The 18,185-nt window shown below is 40.1% G+C and overlaps 2 protein-coding genes across 2 annotated transcripts; one reads left to right on the forward strand and one right to left on the reverse strand.

The window, feature by feature from the left end:
- Window positions 1–41: 41 nt before the first annotated feature.
- hsd17b14 (hydroxysteroid (17-beta) dehydrogenase 14) lies at window positions 42–6,923 on the reverse strand. Its single transcript, XM_061090272.1, has 9 exons — window positions 6,747–6,923; window positions 6,599–6,637; window positions 6,310–6,407; window positions 5,522–5,588; window positions 5,337–5,428; window positions 4,408–4,512; window positions 4,240–4,307; window positions 3,248–3,344; window positions 42–364 (listed from the first exon to the last, which is right to left on the reverse strand). Exons 1-9 carry the CDS (start codon window positions 6,826–6,828, stop codon window positions 218–220), a joined length of 795 nt encoding a protein of 264 aa, XP_060946255.1. The 5' UTR covers window positions 6,829–6,923; the 3' UTR covers window positions 42–217.
- A 4,863-nt stretch (window positions 6,924–11,786) lies between these two features.
- Window positions 11,787–16,634, forward strand: kcna7 (potassium voltage-gated channel, shaker-related subfamily, member 7). The gene is made up of 2 exons (XM_061090271.1): window positions 11,787–12,458; window positions 15,696–16,634. Exons 1-2 carry the CDS (start codon window positions 11,787–11,789, stop codon window positions 16,632–16,634), a joined length of 1,611 nt encoding a protein of 536 aa, XP_060946254.1.
- The last annotated feature ends 1,551 nt before the right edge of the window (window positions 16,635–18,185 follow it).

The raw sequence follows: 18,185 nt of genomic DNA on the forward strand, positions 1-18,185 counted from the left end.
TAAGCACCAGTGGGAGAGGATGATATGTCAGGATGCCAAACTGGTCACGCAGGCAGTTTATTTACTTTTATTCACATACAACACATTTTCAATATCCCTCTCAGAAACAGAAGAAACACACTACATGGGTCAATGTGCATTTAACTAAATTAATCTGTAAAAAAAATGTAGCTCCTCCAGAAGCGTAAGGAGACCGTGGAGACCAGGAGGACTAGAGTCAGTGTGGGATCTGACTCTTGAAGCCATAGTTGAGTTCAGCTCCTCCGCTGACCATTATCTCTATCCCAGTGCAAAACGTAGCATCAGCGGCCAGATACAAGGCCGTCAGTCCAAGTTCGACCTCAGTCCCCATACGACCCATCAGCTGTTGAAGAAGAAAACAGTCAAGACTCAAGACTCAAGATTCAAGATTCAAGATTCAAGATTCAAGATTCAAGATTCAAGAGTTTATTGTCATATGCAAAACAATTACATTAAGCAGTCGCTTGCAATGAAATGCTTGGGTCACAGGCTCTCTTATAGCTATGCTCAAAATATTACAAGCAGACAAAAAAAATATTGAGTAAAATAAGATCAAATAGAATTTAAAAGTTCAAATTAGAAATCAAATATACACATATAAAATATGTATATATACCTAAAGAAAAAAACAAGAAACACAATAGTGCCAATGTGTGCAATAGTGCAAAATGCAATGGTGCAAATATGCTAAGGTAAGAAATGGTGGAATTATGACAGATTGGAGGAGTTAAAAAGTCTTATGGCCTGGGGGATGAAACTGTCTCTGAGCATGGTGGTCATTTCTCAGTCTGGTTCAAGTTTGTGATTTTATGGGGGTTAATGCCTTCTGCTTGTGTGTGTACAGTCCTCACCTCCTGCCCCACATTTGATTGGCTGTTTGAGGGTTAAGACTTGGTTGTAGGGTTAGGTTTAAAATTAGGGTAGAGGGTTAGGGAATGAATCATGCCAACGAGTGTCCTCACTAATATAGATGCACAAATGTGTGTGTGTGTGTGTGTGGAGAAGGAAAAGAAGCATTTTCAAATTTGTGGCAAAGGCCTACATGAAATGTATGTTCCCATAAGACTCCATTAAAAAAACTGCAGATTCAAACTCCCCACTGGCACGTAGGCATCAATTATCTAATTTGACGTCTTGAATCAACGTTGCTTGAATAACTGGGACGCAAGAGGAAAGACTTTGTGAAAATAAAAATGAGTTTTCTCTATTTACACTGAAATAAATGAAATTTTTTAAAAACAAGATCCAATGACTTTGAATGTGATACATTCAAATAAATATGTAAATCCTCATATTGTTGCACTGTTAAACTGTTCATTTAGAAATTTGACATCTTTCCACTGTGAATAATGAAGTGCAAGCTGCAACTCCCTGCAGGGCATTATCATTTACGATCCCACACACACACACACACACATCACAGTGTGTGGCAGTTTGAATCATTAACACGACAATGTTGGAGGGGCTGCCTCACGATGATCTGTTCTAACTGGTCCCAATTCAGAATTAATAGTTTGTGTTGTTGTGAGTGAGGAGCAGGGAGCAGCAGCAAGAGAAGAGTCAATTGCTGCCTTTACACAGTCTGTTTAAGGTGGGAATGTGGCAGCATTAATCCACCTCGCCATTCTTTATAAAACGCATAAATACCCAATTGTTGAAGGAGCACCTTTGTCTCGCTTATAAGCCGGCAGGCAGCAGGGGAGGTGACGGGGCCAAAACAATGGCTGTTGTGTTACACATCCTGGCCACAGACTGTATCTAATTAAAATGGACAACACGACAGCTCCCTCAAGTGAAGTGAACAAGTAACGATCACTCCATTATGACTAGTTGCGGTATAGGCATCAAACTCCGTCTCCTCTATTTTAGAAGATTGGACATGGATCAAACTAAAAGTCAAACTACACATTAGCTGCATTTCAAATATGTGGCAACTTCCTTCAGAGGACATGGCACCTGAAGGATTTCCATGATTTGCGTCACCAGTATGTCCCCCCCTTCAACGCGCAATAAATCCTTGGATAAACTGGGCCCATCAAGGATCCACCCATTGGAGCCATTGGCTTTGTCTGAAGGAGCCTTTGAAATGGGACGGCCTAATTGCACCACTGTATTCAGTCTTTATATGCAGCTCTGAAGGAGGCAGCCCATGAATTGAGAAACAATTGTTAACATTTTTCTCATGGTGGTTTCTGTCATTTGAGTTAAGGCCAATTTATGGTCGGATTTTACGTAGGCATGCAATCACTTAAGACACGCAAGAGCCCCTTGCGTGCTTGCTGCCCCCTCACGCAGCCCGCACGGCTGTGATTGGTCTGCTAACTACATCCTTTCCGGAGTCGCATTTACAGTTTCATGCCCCATAATACTGGCAGAATCCACAGAAGATTTAGAAGAATGAATATAGACCAAATAGAAGAGCTTTTGATAGAAGAGATCCGAAAGTATGACCACTTGTATAACCCTTCAGTGACTGGCTGATTTGTCCGCCAGAAAAAGGCTATGAGGAGCCGTAGTGGCGATGTAAATAAACAGTTGTCGACGACTGCCACACACAAAGAAGGCGTCTCTAAGGCCGTCTTCGACAAAACACGTTACTCCGCCTAGTGTTCTGGCGGCGAATTGCTTTGCAACACACGCAACCCTTTGGGAACCATAAACCAAAACGAATCCGTCGATGCAACTGCGACTGCAACTTCGCAGTTGCAGTCGCAGTACTATAATTCGGCCTTTAGTCCATGTCACACTGATGTAAGTTCAAGTGTTCATGTTTCAGATAAGTCTGGTTTTACTATGTTATTTGCATCGTCATGATTGACAGCTGGGACTGTCTTATGATTGTTCGTGGGCGTGTATCAGCTGGACCTCGATACAACAGCTCCCCTCCATGAAACCACTAAAGCCACTTGATGTCACCAGGACAAGATGGCTGCAACCCTACCAGAGATATTTTGGCTTGATTTCTGTACAGTGACAGGAAGTGGAGATGAGTCGGAGATGAGTGCGGATTTGTTCTGACTCTAAATTATGGATTTTCAGGCTAGTGTTAAATAATTCCTCTCCTGTTGAGATTTACTATTTTTAAGAAATCATCTTGTGATCATTATGCACTAACATCACAAGGACGTTTGGGGAGAGGTGAAGACTTGCTCCGTCTGTGACAACCACCACGGCTCCTCTCCATATTTTCCACGTTTGAGCACCGTGCTCCTCTGTAAGAACCCACCTGAGAGTTCTCTCCTGCTTTAATGGCGGCTGCAGCGTCTGGAGTCTGTCCTGCTAACTCCTTCCACAGAGGTGTCAGCACGTTACCTGGAGAGATGCTACAACACAACACACAGTGTTATGAGACAACAAAGTGTATTATTAGACTGGTTGACATTTCAATACTAGACGACAATATTATATTACAATATTATAAGATCAGAGTTAGTCCAGGAAAAGACAGGGAATGTAAAAGGTCTTGAACTTATGCATCTTTTTTTGTAGTATCTTTACATTCAGTGATGTAAATATCAGTACATCCTCTCATTCGTATTGTATTATTAATGAATCACACAGGTCAGTTGATGGGAAAATGCTTTCTAAGAATCCGGAAGATTCATAAAAATATGAAGGTTTTGTATTGCTTTAAATACATTACTTACTATATACATGATATAAACATATACGTGATTTATTATAAGAGGAGATGGAGCAACTACTTACATTCACTCAAGTAATGTACAAGTTTGAGATAAATTATTCTGACTATTGCCTTTTTTACTTCTTCATACTTTTACCAAATGACATTTAGGGACATGTTATCTTCTCAGATGGTTTAATTAAATATTAAATAAAGAGGAAAAACTATGCAGTAATTTCTGTGGCAGAATAATTAAATATATATAATTAAATAATAAAATAAAATTGGCTTTAAATAGATTTTGAGCATCATTTTTAAAAAATAATTAAGTATTTAAACATTGTTGTTCTGGTACTTTTAATTCCAGAAAAACTCTTAATGAAGCATAAATAGCTAAAGATAAAGCTAGATTGATTCTTTATAGAAATATTACGATGAGTCGTTTTAATTAGCCAGAGATTATCCAATGTCACATGATTAATGTAATCATACTGTATTGCAAGTTTATAACAAGTATAAATGTGTGTACATAATTACACTTGTGATGAAAATGAAATCATTGGTGAGAAAGTAAACCTTATCGTTGGACTCACCAGTTTACTCTCACATTGTGGCGACTCTCATCCACAGCCATCGCCTTTGTCATGGAGATTACCGCCCCCTTGTGGAGAGAACATCACATTACAGGACTCTCTTGTCTCCATATGATCTTTCAGTTATGATGAACTTGAGAGCAGCTGTTGTCTGGGTAATGAACTCACCTTGGTGGCGACATACGGCGCAGAATCCAGCTGCCCGATGGTTGCCACTAGACTGGCAACGTTGATGATGTTGCCCTGACGCTCCCGCAGGTACGGCAATGCATACTGCAGAGAGAGAGAGACCTCTGATGATTTCCAAGATCCTACACACACTGCTTATACACAAGTCTTTGGAAGATGAGGAAGGTCACTAGCAGATTATCTGCAGGCTTCTTCAGTTAAACTTAAGACTTTTGAACACCACATACTGTAGAGTTGTCACGTGACCTAGAATTATTAATCAAGTTTATGATTTTGTATCACATTTCCGTCACTGCTTTCCCGTTGTATATAACAGGGCCTCCTAAACATATCATTAATTAATCACAAAAATACAGTGTGGCCCTGAGGAAACACTCAAAGGACCATTTCTCTCAGCTCTTTTTCCCATTTGTTATACGACTCTTCATGTGAACAACTTTCAGGAAACGGTGTTAATGTCTCTCAGGAGAATCTGTCTGAAGTTGTGCGCCATTATTCGTCTATTTTATCATCCTACAAATGGCTTCTTTCCTAGTGAAGCCGACCTTTCGCCCTTTATGATGCCAACCAGGGGCTGCTAATGTGTACTGGTGTCCCTGTATAAAGGTATACCATTCTGCAAATAATGATAATAATGATAATAATGATAATAATGATAATGATAATAATAATAATAATAATAATAATAATAATAATAATAATAATAATAATAATAATAATAATAATAATAATAATAATACTAATTATAATAATGAATGATTCCGTGAGGATTAGATTTCAGAATCAGGTGTTCAGTTGCTTATCAAAGTGAAGTCCTTCCAGCCTTCCAGTGCATCCACAGGAACCAGTATTCAATTATTTGCATTGTAAATTGGATCACAAGTTTACACAGGAGCAGGAAGCATTACTTTAGACGCCAAGAAGTAGCCGACGACGTTTAGATTCAGCAAGTCTCTGAACTCCTCTGCTGTGGTGTCGTCAGTGGTTTTATGAGGCGGGTCTGCAGAAAAGAATCAAAACAATAGAATAGATATTAAGCTAAAGGAAGTTTCTCCTGGAGAAAAAAAGGAGGAAGTAAAAGAACGAGACTCACGCCATCCAGCATTGTTGACCAGGCAGTCGATTTGCCCATAATGCTCCACTGTGGACACAATGAGTCTCTGCAGAGCGAAACACACAAGCTGCATTTTTAAAAACTGAACAAACTGCTGTGACGGAAACCACTTAACCACCGCATGAAAACAATAGAGGAAGGAGTCACACGCGCAGACATGCAAACATCATGAGCTGCTGCATTTCACTTCAAGGATTCTGTTATGTATCCAGTAATGTATCCTGTAAACTTCTTTAATTGATTTTAATGTTTCATCAAAACACCATGAATGAAAGGAGATAGAAACAAGTGTAAACTATAACAATGGGGCAGTGTCTTTTCTTGCAGTCTTATCTATTGATCCATTCTTATCATATTAGCTGAGAACTTAACCCATGTTTTGTGGATTTAGACCAATGTTACAGTTAAACTCTTATTGAATATTTTTAGATCCTGTATAAACAATCCAAACGATCCTGTTAATTTGAATTCGAAACTTATAATAATGTTGATATCCTTGTTCTATTTTAAAGTCCTAAAGAACTTGGAGCTTCCTTCCATATAAAATTGCAATATAAATAACGTTCATTATTATGATTATAAATGAACAAAATACAATCTTTGACATTGGCACAATTGGAAAATGTACTTTATCTTAATCTAAAGTAAAGAAACCTGCCAGTGAAATAATCAGATGTTAGCTCAGGATGGGGTCTGTTGTGATAAACGGCACAAACTTGAATTACAGGTCATGGGATCAGCGCTACATCACTGAAGCAACAGGTTACCTTGAGGTCGTCCTCTTGGGTGACATCGCATGGGACAAACACGCACGAGCCGGGTCCTGCTTTGTTTAGCTCCGGCTCCAGGGACTCACCCTCCTCACCTTCACAATGAAAATATGCAGGAAAACATATAGATTGGAGGTTTTTACAGTTTTCCAGGTGTCAACTTGACCATAAATGCATTAGGTGCAAATTCAAAGCACCGTTTCTAATAGACGGTAGAGCAGTGGTCTGATACATTTCCTTATTTGATTTAAGGAAATGAAACCAGCTGATTCAAAGTCTTACTCACGTTCTAAAGCACAAAACACCACTTTGGCACCATTCTCCACTGGAAAAATGAAACGCACATTATATTTTAGAATCAGAATATGAAGAGACAGCCACCTCGCTCCCGATCACAGATTAATTTAAACTTTTAAGTTAAATCAAAACGATACCAAAAACTCTGACGATGCCTCTGCCGATTCCTCTAGAACCTCCCGTGACAACTGCCACTTTGTTGTTGTAGCGGAGCGACATTATCTCTCACTTGCAAAAAAGTGCTCGGTATTAAATTCCTAACCTGCGTCGCGGCCGAAAGTCAGAGATCTGTGTGTGTATCTGTCCCGAGGCTGTCCCTGGTCCCGAGTCAGAACACCGCAACGTGATTGGCTAAACGCAATTTGGACATGTACTTCCTCTTCACTGGAAATGACGGGGATCGATAGATTTTTGTGGAACTTTAGATAAGTATTAGTGGAGCCTGAAGCAGAAATTCACTCTATTTATCTAAACCTAAACATGTACATTTTATTTACCTTAACATAAAATTGTAATAATGATATGTGAAATGGAATCGAACTTCCTCTTTCAGTAAAAGTCTGGGTTCTAGTTTCTATATGTAGATATTATTTAGGCTAAACATAAAATGTACGTAAACTGTGTATTTATGCCAGACAACCTGTTGAGGAATTTCCACCATCCTCACACAGTACTGCACTGTAAAGAATTGACTGTAGAATCAACAGTAAATACCTGGCAAAAAGGTTGCCAATTAAGTACTGTAAAATGACTGTTAAGAACTTTACAGGATAACCTTTACAGTTTTGTTGTATATAAACAACAACAATTTCTTGTTAGTTTTTTTTTTTTACATAAAACCGCAATTAATTGTAATCTAGTTTAAAACATTACCTTGTATTCTATTCAAATTACTGACGTCATCTGGCAACTAAAGTTGCCAATAATTAGCTGTTAATACTTCACAATGCCATATGATGTTGCACAATTCTTTTGGTTTATACATTTTTATTTACATTAGCAGTTTTGCAAATTATGCATATTGTGAGGTATTTTTAATGAGTCCAGGCATACTGTTTATCAAAAATTAATCTAGATTGCACAAAAGTCTCTTCACCTGTTAAATAAAAATGGAGCCGGAGCTGCAACAAAATAAAACTTTTATTGACACAATACAGTTTCACAACATTTTAAGAACACGGTGTTCTTTTTTTCAGAAAAGCTCTACAACTTAAATTATATATCTTTGGACACCGGTTGCCCAGTGTTATTAAAACTGTCAACATTCTCTGCTTAAAGGCCCAATCTGAAACCAGTACCTGAGGTAAAAATGTATTAAGGAGAAGGTCACATAATTTTTGGTATAAGTTGACTTTTAGCCAACTAGCAAAAAACGATTACCAGTATAATTGGAAATCTAAATATATCAGCAAAAGATGTAAATACTAATAAAATATTAAGAGAAGAACAATTACCAGTCACATAGTGAGAGGAGAACAGTCCTCATGCTTTACGTTTGACATGCACTCAAAGTCAAAGTCCATTAATCTCTTGAGGAGAGAAGAGACGTGAGGACTGACAGACTTGTTTGTGTTTTCACGCACCTTCCCACGTCTTTGGCTGACCAGCTTTGCCGTCTTGGTGCGTTTGGTTGGATTGATTCCAACGAAACATCTGAAATCACAAAATCACACGAAAAGAAACTTCATGAAAAAACTGCGCTGACAGCCCCTCTAAAAGAGGAAGCTGAATCCATCAGGTGGTTCAAGACAAGTTAATCACTTGCCCATTTAATATGCAAAGCAAAACTTCACAAGATTGCATGAGCTTACCAGCAGTGATATAGTTGCATCAACATAACCTCAGGCAACAGGTCCTCTGGTTGGAGATTTCCTGACCAGCTTGCAAGGACAACAATCACATCGCAAAACATACCGACTTAAAAAAAAATTGTATTCATAAAAGAACCATATTAAGTGTATTTTGCTGCTTCACGGTCCTATACCACTCATTGTATTGGAACTATGTTGTGAAACACAGCCTGGATACACACTGGAGCCTTTTTACATATCATACCACTGCACAGGCCACCTAGTGGCTCCAGTGTGTAGTCATACTGCCATTCAGCAACAAACAAAATTGTTCCTAAGTAAGGAATGGTCTGAGGGCACCATGAAATGGGTAGGGAAAATCAATATATATCCAGGTAATATATATTCTGTTGTGGATTACTTAAAAATATTTTTGGCATGTTTGTTGTGGTTTAAAATGTTGTTTGGTTGTTGTCCCAGTTTGCTGCCACTGTTGGTGGGCTAGTCATGGTATAAAAGGATAACATTCATTTTATTTCAGTAATGCTTTGTGGAATTACAAGGGTTAAAAAAAACAATATATGAGCAGTTACGTGAATCAGTCGAACTCATATATATAAACCACACTCATGAACAGCAATAAAGAAAAGTCAGTTTCATAAACCAGGTAGGATGATCAAGTTCTTACTTCACGTTCTGAAATAAAGGTCCAGCACACAAACAATAAAGAGTTAATATATATTCTTTTGTGGATTACTAAACATATTTTTGGCATGTTTGTTGTGGTTTAAAATGTTGTTTGGTAGTTGTCCCAGTTTGATGCCACTGTTGTTGGGCTAGTCATGAGATCTTGCATTTAAAGGACTCTATCCCCAGGGTTATATCCATGCAACAACATCAGTGCTGGTTGGTAAGCCTCATCCTTAAAACATCAAAATCCCAACTATTCCTAGAACTCTGTTTTTATAACGGCATTACAATTACTGAATAACTAAATGGGCTGGTTACTTTTGTCTTACTTGGACAACTGCAGGGGGCAGCAGACGAAGGCAGTTTATGATCTAACATCATTTCTGTTGCCTTCCACATAAACATATCCACATGTTTAACTGTTATAAAGTCTTGGTCTGTGCAATGCTTAACAACAGTTACACAGTTATACAAAAACTGTATACACTACCTGAGACAATTACTTTCGGAAAGTCAGGAAGTGTCAGTGTTCTTTCGACGTCAGCTGCTTTTGCTAACACCTACAAACTTAAATTTACATGGAGTAATTGAAGGCAACACAATAGCCTGTTATGGGAATCAGGGTATCAGTGCACACAGGCACCTCGAAGAGAAACTCAAGTGTATAGTGAAGAAGGCGTCTAGAATATTCACAGACATGCAGATTTATGTTAAATATAAAGTGTGGCGAGACAGGTCAAGTTTCTGGACGCTTGTAATTCTGCACAAGCCACAGACGCATTAACTTATGTTCTAAACTAAAATAGAATATGACAGCAAAGTTTACAAGCAGGCAGAGGAGATAGAAGCCAAGAGTAAATACTCCCCACCTCACAGAGGGCAAATCAGGACCATCAATACGTCAACCTTTCCTTCTTACTTCTATGCACACATGCGAGCAAAACATGTACAGTGTGTTTAAGAAAGGCCGACGGGGTTAGGAGGCTGACATTTTGGGGCAAGTAAGGTTGCCGGGGGCACTCGGACTGCTCTTGGAGAGAAGAGAGGGTTGAAGATTGAATTTCGGCCCAACAGCATTCCCCAGGAGTGTGGAAGAGAGAGACCACAAGGGAGCAAGGGAAGAAAGTGAGTGACCTACAAACAAACCTTACTATGTTAACTCCACCAGATTAACACTGCAGCAGCTCCCGGAGGAGACCCTGCTGCTCCCCTCACAAACGTGACCCATGTGTTGGGACAATATGGAGGAGGGCAAACTGCAGGAGGAGGAGTTGTGCTTTGTACATCATAATGAGATGACTGCTAAACTGTCAGAAAGAGGGAAGAGGTGGAGGTATAGCAGGAGAGCCATGGTCACTCTGTGGAGGTGTGATTAGCTGGGATCATCAGCTCTGACCCGGCGGACAGGGGAGAGTGTGCTTTCTTTTCTGTGCCCTGGACATGCTGATTAACAGGTGAATGAGCATGAAGCATGAAACTGCATGTAAGGAGCTCTCAACTTTTTGTGTCCAGCTATGTGTCATATGGTTCTTTTTCATTGTAATCCATTCTATTTTTAGCTGTATTCATTGACCACTCGAGCTGCTGTAATACCCGGATTCTGATAAATTAAGGATATCTTATCTTATAATGTGATTTACAGTCAAATCTATGTTGGAGAAATGTAAAGCTAAAATCATGAGGAATTTTTCTGAAAACTCTGAAAGGTCAGTTTTCCTTTTTTTAAATATAGAACGCTTCCACTAACTTTAATCATCACATAATTCATATTCATTTCTACATGATGTATATATAATATGAATAACTTCCTTCCTGCAGAAATCCTCAGTCATAACAGTAATAGTGTTTGAGGTGCTGATTCAACAGTTTAATCATTTAGCAGGATGGAAATTGTGATGCTGATGTGCTGTGACACACAGAGGGGTTTCTGTTGTTTTGGAAAATCCTCATTAAGATAGATCAATTAATAGAGTGGACAAAATAATAGAAACACCAGAGTTGAATAAACACACATGAGAAAAACAGTTTCAGCAAAAAATTTACATTTCAACCATCATGGAGGTAGAAAGTATTGAAGGACTGTCTACGTTGCATTGTTTCTATCTATTTGTTACTATTTGAACCGCTATTATTCGTCATATGACTATACCTGAATAATAATGATATATTATTCTGGAGCTATAATATGTGTGGTACGTGGATGTTTTAAAGGAGACCTATTATGTTTTTTCAGTGTTTATTTTCTCTAGTGTGTCAAATAGGTTTTTCTTCCTAATGTAACAGTTTTGCAAAGTAAAAAAAACCTGAAAGTTCGTAGTGACTGGAGCGAGCTCCCCCCCCCCCCAAAGAAAACACTTAAGATGTCAGGATGCCCCATATTTGTAAAATGCACGCCAAGAGTCAGCTGGCCTCATAAAAGTGATCAACCTTAATATGAGCAGAATATGTCTCCTTTTAACAGCAGATAGAAACTTTTAGACATTTTAATGCAAAATCTTACCAGATTTTTAGATTTTTGGGGTTAAATGAAATTGAGAACCATTTTAAGCGTTTTGAATATGATTCTGTCTTTAGTGTTTATTTTCAGTCTCTTTCACTTCAATCTACTCACCACATTTATCCTCATTTTCCTCAGAGCAAAGGGAGAGGAAAAGTAAGACGAGATACACAAAAAGTTCAAAGTAAGACGACTTTAAGATGGATAATCCAGACAGCGGAGGAGGAACAGAGGGAGGGGGAGACACAGAACAACTGCAAGCAAAGGAGGTTGGAGATGAAGACAAGCACATCAAAGACAATCACAACAAGAGGGAGAAGGAGAGCAGTGAGAGCCAGCCGAGCCGCCGCGGTCAGTGGAGGAGCGGCTGGGCTCTGACCGAACGTCTGGCCATCAATGTGTCAGGGATGCGGTACGAGACCCAGCTCCGGACCCTAGCCCAGTTCCCCGACTCACTGCTGGGTGACCCCGAACGTCGAGTTCGCTACTTCAACCCCCTGAGTAACGAGCTCTTCCTGGACAGGAGCCGCGTCTGTTTCGATGCCATCCTGTACTTCTACCAGTCAGGCGGGAGGCTGCGGAGGCCGGCCAACGTCCCCCTGGACGTGTTCATGGAGGAGCTGCGCTTCTACGAGCTCGGCGAGGAGATCATCGAACGCTTCAGGGAGGATGAAGGCTTCCCCAAGGAGGAGGAGAGGCCGTTACCCACCAACGACATGCAGCGGCGCCTCTGGATGCTGTTTGAGTATCCGGAGTCCTCGAGTGGAGCTCGCATCATCGCCATCATCAGCGTCATGGTGATTGTCATCTCCATTATCATCTTCTGCCTGGAGACGCTGCCCAAGTTCAGGCATGAGAAGGAACAGAGGGAGGTGAGGATAGGTTACACGGTGATGACACAAACAAAGGACTCATTAGGCTGCAGATGGTTGTTACAACAGTGGCGGTAAACAAGATGAGTGAAGGGACAGGAATGGCGGGGTGCAAAGAGAACAGAGGTTAACACTACGAGGAAGTGATGAGGTGAAGATGGAGGGACAACAGGTGCTGACAGATGTCACTTTCCAGAACTTAAACCAGCTCTTACAGCCCAGGGTGAAAATGTCCATCTCCCCATCAACACTGAGAGAAACTGGCAACACAAATAAAAAGTCCAGAAACAAACTCAGGGGTGCAGAAAGTAGCGAAGGCTACAGATAGAGAAGAAAGGAGAAGAGAAGAGAAGGCGAGGGCGCAGTTTCCCAGAGATTATTTTGGACTTGTAGTTAAATCTGATCTCAGTCAGGAGAAGGAATGAAGGAGATGAGGAGAGGCCGACAGAGCAGCTTGAATGGAGGCTGAGTGTTAGGGATAGGATCTCCCGAGGAGACGCTGTGAGAGCCAACGTGTGCATTTAGATGAAGTGGATACTTCAAAAGTATTGAGAAGAGAGAGTGAGATACACTGAGAGAGAGGGGGAATAGAGGGAGTAAAAGGTAGAGAGGAAAGTGTGAAGGCAATGAAAGCAGATGAGCTTGTCTCATGTTACCCCTTGGAATTCTGAAAGTCTATATATAGAGGAATCACAACCCTGCGAGCACAAAACACATAAACAAATGTTATAATGTATTAATAAACACTGTGACTCATTGGCTTCATGCAGAAAAGGGCCTGGAAACGGAGCTAGAAGATTAACATTTCTGATGACCACCACCGAATTAAATTAGCCCCACATGTTCTCTGGTAGCCGAGAGACTAGATGGATTCTGGAGGTTCAGACCGATGTTCAGCAGAGGTTGCTTGATTTACCTTCGCCATCAGCACCAGCGACAGCGTTACTCCCATAGACATATACATGCGCTCACATGATCACTACACAAACAAACACAAACCAAAATACACAGCCGTCTCCATGCTATCACTCACTAAAAAGATGGTGAAGCATGCACTGCACATACCATTGACTGTAAATAAAGATGGGCGACACTTCTCCTCTTCCTCCTGCCATGCAGGAATAAAGCCAAAATATCCTGGATACAAACATTCCCATCTTGTGTTATCAAGGTCCAATCGATTCATGCACTCGTCCCAATTGTGAGTCATTTATTCATGATGTTTCACCCTGTTCTTATGGCATCAAATATCTAATTAAAACCAAACTTATCAGAAACATGAACAAACATTAGTGTGATAGGAACTGACTCAAATTACAGAAATCATCTTCGATATGTCTTTTTGGTTTGGTCCATCGTCCCACCACTCACATGGAGGCAGGGTTAATGACCTATACTGCAGCCAGCCACCAGGTGGTGATCAAGATGCTTTGGTGTTTGTGTTTGACCTCTTATTTCATATTTTTTAAAACAATTGTAACTCCTCTTGCGTGCAGCTATACATGGAGGACATTACAATGGTAAGATATGGAATATTGGGATATTTAAAACTTCTTATTAGTTGTAAACGTAGTTATTATTAATGCTAAAATGGGAAACTTTAATTACATTTTATGCAAAAATAGACGACTCACACAACTCATTTAACAGGCTGAAGTAATATTGCCTAAGAGCAGCTTCACATTAATAAGAAGAATGTTTATTTTCTTATTGTAAACCTTTTTACATTTATTTACCGCTATGTAATCATGAAGATATGTGCCTGTTTTGAGTTATTTACCAACATATAGAGGTAGATGGAATGTTTGATGCTCACAAATTATTCAAAAATAAGACATAGAGAAAGATCAGTCTGGATAAAGTTTCCAAGAGAAGTACTGTTTAAAGTTTTTTTGTGTACTTTTTAGAGATTAAGGCAGTAGGGATAGAAAGAGATAAAAAAAAAAAACAAGGCTCTTGGCTGGAATCAAACCAGGTTTGCAGTTCATGATAGGAGCATTAGAACATGTTCAATTGTATAGCATATAATATTAAAACTTTTTTGAAGTTTGTATTATCCCGAGGCAACTGTGATGGTGGATTTTTCTGCATAAAACTAAACGTTAGGAGAAGCTGATATGAGTCAATGAGTGTTCATGTTTCTGTTAAGTTTGGTTTTACTTAGTTATTTGATGCTGTAAACATTCTGTAATGTCATGACACCTGACATTAACAGCTGATACTGATCTGGGATTGGTCAAGCGCTTGTGTTGATGGGACCAGGATACCACAGCTCCACTCTACTATCATTATTCTGCAGCCACAGGCTCCAAATGACGTCATCTGGGCAAGATGGCAGCGTTTGTTTGGCTTTGTTCCTGGATAGTGGGAGACGCTTCATTCATCTTTATTTACAGTCTATTGAGTAAACACTGGGAAACATAGGGGAGTGTTACAGCTGTTTAAATGTCAACAAAAAAAGGTGAAGCTATCAATTTACTCTCCTGGGTAAACAAACAAAGCAAAACTCTTTTGACAGCAGCAGCAGAAACCCCTCTTGAAATGATTGCATATCCTAGGGTTTGCAAGCAGTTACTGCTGCATGTAAAGCAACAGACAGAAATAATGAAACCATATATATATAAAGAAATAGAGCCGGGGACAACACGAGCTGTAATACCCTCAAACTGTCCCCAGTGATGTCTAACCTGACCCTACGTAGTTCCAAGAAAACAACAAGCAGTGCTGTTCAATGAAGTGTCAGATGCCGTGGTCCTGCCAGTGTCCGGGTGAAACTTATCCTGGAGTCACATGGCAAAATGGTTTTTCTGTGTGCTTAAATTTAGAGAACTCGATTTATATAAAAGTCTGTAGGGAAAAATAAAGCCGGGGCAGTGAAAACAGAGAGGAGAGAGAAGTTAGCACAGTATCACAGATCTCACAGGCTCGATCCGATCCTGATGACAGATGTCATACCTCGAATGTGCTGAGGACAAACTCTCCTAGTAATTGCTTCATCTCACTTCTCCTCTGCCCCCTCCTGTTTACTCCGTCCTTATTTTCTCTCTGTTGATTCTCGTCTCCATGGAGCTATTTGCTCTTGCCTTATCTTTCTCTCATATTTCTCTTTTCATCCCACGTTTTAAAAACAGCAATGACAGAATATGAATGGTTTCTGTTAGGCTGCTAATGCTTTGCTTTTTTCCCCATCTTTGAGTGCAAACTGTAACCACTTTTCCTTCATCCTTTCCTTGACAGCAATTCACCCTCGTACCTCACCCCACCATAGAGAACGAAACCATCTCGGTCCCACCTGTCTACGCTCCCTTCCAGGACCCTTTCTTCATCGTGGAGACGATTTGCATCATCTGGTTCTCATTCGAACTCACTGTGCGCTTAATCTGCGCTCCGAGCAAGATGACCTTCTTCAAAGACGTCATGAACACCATCGACTTCTTCGCCATCATTCCTTATTTCGTCACCATTGGCACCGAGCTGGCCAAGGACAAAGGCGCGCAGCCCTCTATGTCTCTGGCCCTCATCAGGATCATCAGGCTGGTCAGGGTCTTCAGGATCTTCAAGCTCTCTCGTCACTCGAAGGGCCTCCAGATCCTGGGTCAGACACTGAAGGCCAGCCTCAGGGAGCTTGCCCTGCTCATCTTCTTCCTCTTCATAGGCGTCATAATCTTTTCTAGCGCTGTCTACTTTGCTGAGGTGGACAACCAGGAAACGGCATTCACCAGCATCCCTGAGGCTTTCTGGTGGGCTGTGGTGTCCATGACAACAGTTGGCTACGGAGACATGTACCCGGAGACGGTTGGGGGAAAGCTGGTGGGGTCCATGTGCGCCATTGCAGGCGTGCTTACCATCTCGTTGCCAGTGCCCGTCATCGTGTCCAACTTCAGCTACTTCTACCACAGAGAGACAGAGTGTGAGGTAACCTCACAGTACCATCATGTGTCCACAGTGCTGTGGGAAAAGGACAATGAGGACGATGATGAGGAGGGAGATGAAGGCGGATTGGATGAGGAGCCTGACTTCACAGGAGATGATGCACCTCTGTATGGGCCAGACAGCCGGGACATCTGCCAGCCGCTCAATGGAACTCTCCTGACAGGACTTTGGGCTGGACAAGCGACTGGCGATCAGAGAGGAATAAACTTCTATCTTCATGAACCTCTGGTCACTCAGGTCTGACACAGAGCAGACGGACTGAAAGACTTTTCATTCATTCAAACCAAGATGGAACTTCCATATAGACTTGTTCTGACGCAAGATACGGTTTGTGCCACTCATGTGATCATGGTTTGTATAGTGTACTTTTGCTTGATTATATTACATATAGATGAAAAGTGTTTGTATGTTTTTCTCAAAAACCACTTCCATAAACTGCAATTCTCTTTAAGGCACATTAATATGACAGGTAGAGGTAACTTATAATACTCTATTGATACTTTTGAGGAAAGCAAGAAAAATATGATTAATATAGAGAAATTAACTATTAAAAAGTTTCAAGTTATCATTTTCCCTGAAACAACTTAACTCTTTTCTAATACGGTTCTAGTTAAAGGGGAAATAACTGATTCCGAAAAAGAAAACCTTGATTTAAACCCAAGCAAATATTTAGCCATTATACATTTATCAGTGGAAACATACTATTCTATAGATATATGTTTTTATGCTTGCCTGTTGAGAAACTCAATAATCTTCTATGGTAAGTACTCCTGCTGTGCATTGATTGAAAACACCATTGAATCAGAATTATTTATTTAATAAATGTTTCCATTTTCCTATAATTAGCACCAGGCTACACAGTCCTTTCAAGCAAACTGCCTTGAAAAGTAATGAGAAATTATTCAGAAATTACACGGCCAAATTAAACAGTTTCAAATGTAGTGATATGTCCAATTTGCCTGTGTCCCTTTGTTTGGCTAAATAAAGAAGCTGCACTTTATCATATTTACTGTGCAACAGGTGAATAATATTTCATCCCAGATGGATAAAGGAGTATCTGAGGTAGCCTATCTGGAAATCATTCTAAGTCAGCGAGCGTGATTAATTGATCAAATTGTTCTTGACTATAATGTCACTGGAGTAGAATTGTATGAGGAAGAAGAGATAATGGAAGACTTCTTCAGATTTCAGTTGGATTTGTTTCTTCTCCCTCATCTCTGTAAAAGTAATGACGGCTCTGACACAGATAACAAAACAATTTCTGAGTTTATGTTTGCAGATATAAAAACGTTTACTTTCCAGAATAAACACTGACGAAAAGATGTGCATTTATGTTTACATTTGACATAAAAAACTTATTATTTTCTTCATTATGCTCATTATGCTATTTGCAATAAAGTTTGTGGTTAAACTGTAAAATTTCAAGCCTCAACTACATTTCCTTGACTTTTTGCATAAACTGGCTAATCCATATCAGTGGTGCTCTAAAAGCACAACTGCTGATCCTAACATAATCTAGATACAGATATTCAAGAGACATATGACACTTTTATGATCCAGGAAGAGACGATGTGCTGACGTCTCTGTCGCCATTAGCGCTACATGCTGGAAATCTCTTGACTAAAAATGTCTCTGGTTGTATTATCCAAACATGTAAATCACAGTGCCATTAGCTCATATAGGAGCTAAGGATACAGGGGGTGTAGAAGGTGTTGATGCCCGGTGCTTGTTGAAGTTATGGTAGACATGCAGTGTTGTAATTTCGCGCTGACAAAGTACAACAAAGAGATCATG

This window comes from Limanda limanda, chromosome 17 (assembly GCF_963576545.1).
Source record: "Limanda limanda chromosome 17, fLimLim1.1, whole genome shotgun sequence".
Lineage (NCBI taxonomy): Eukaryota > Metazoa > Chordata > Actinopteri > Pleuronectiformes > Pleuronectidae > Limanda > Limanda limanda.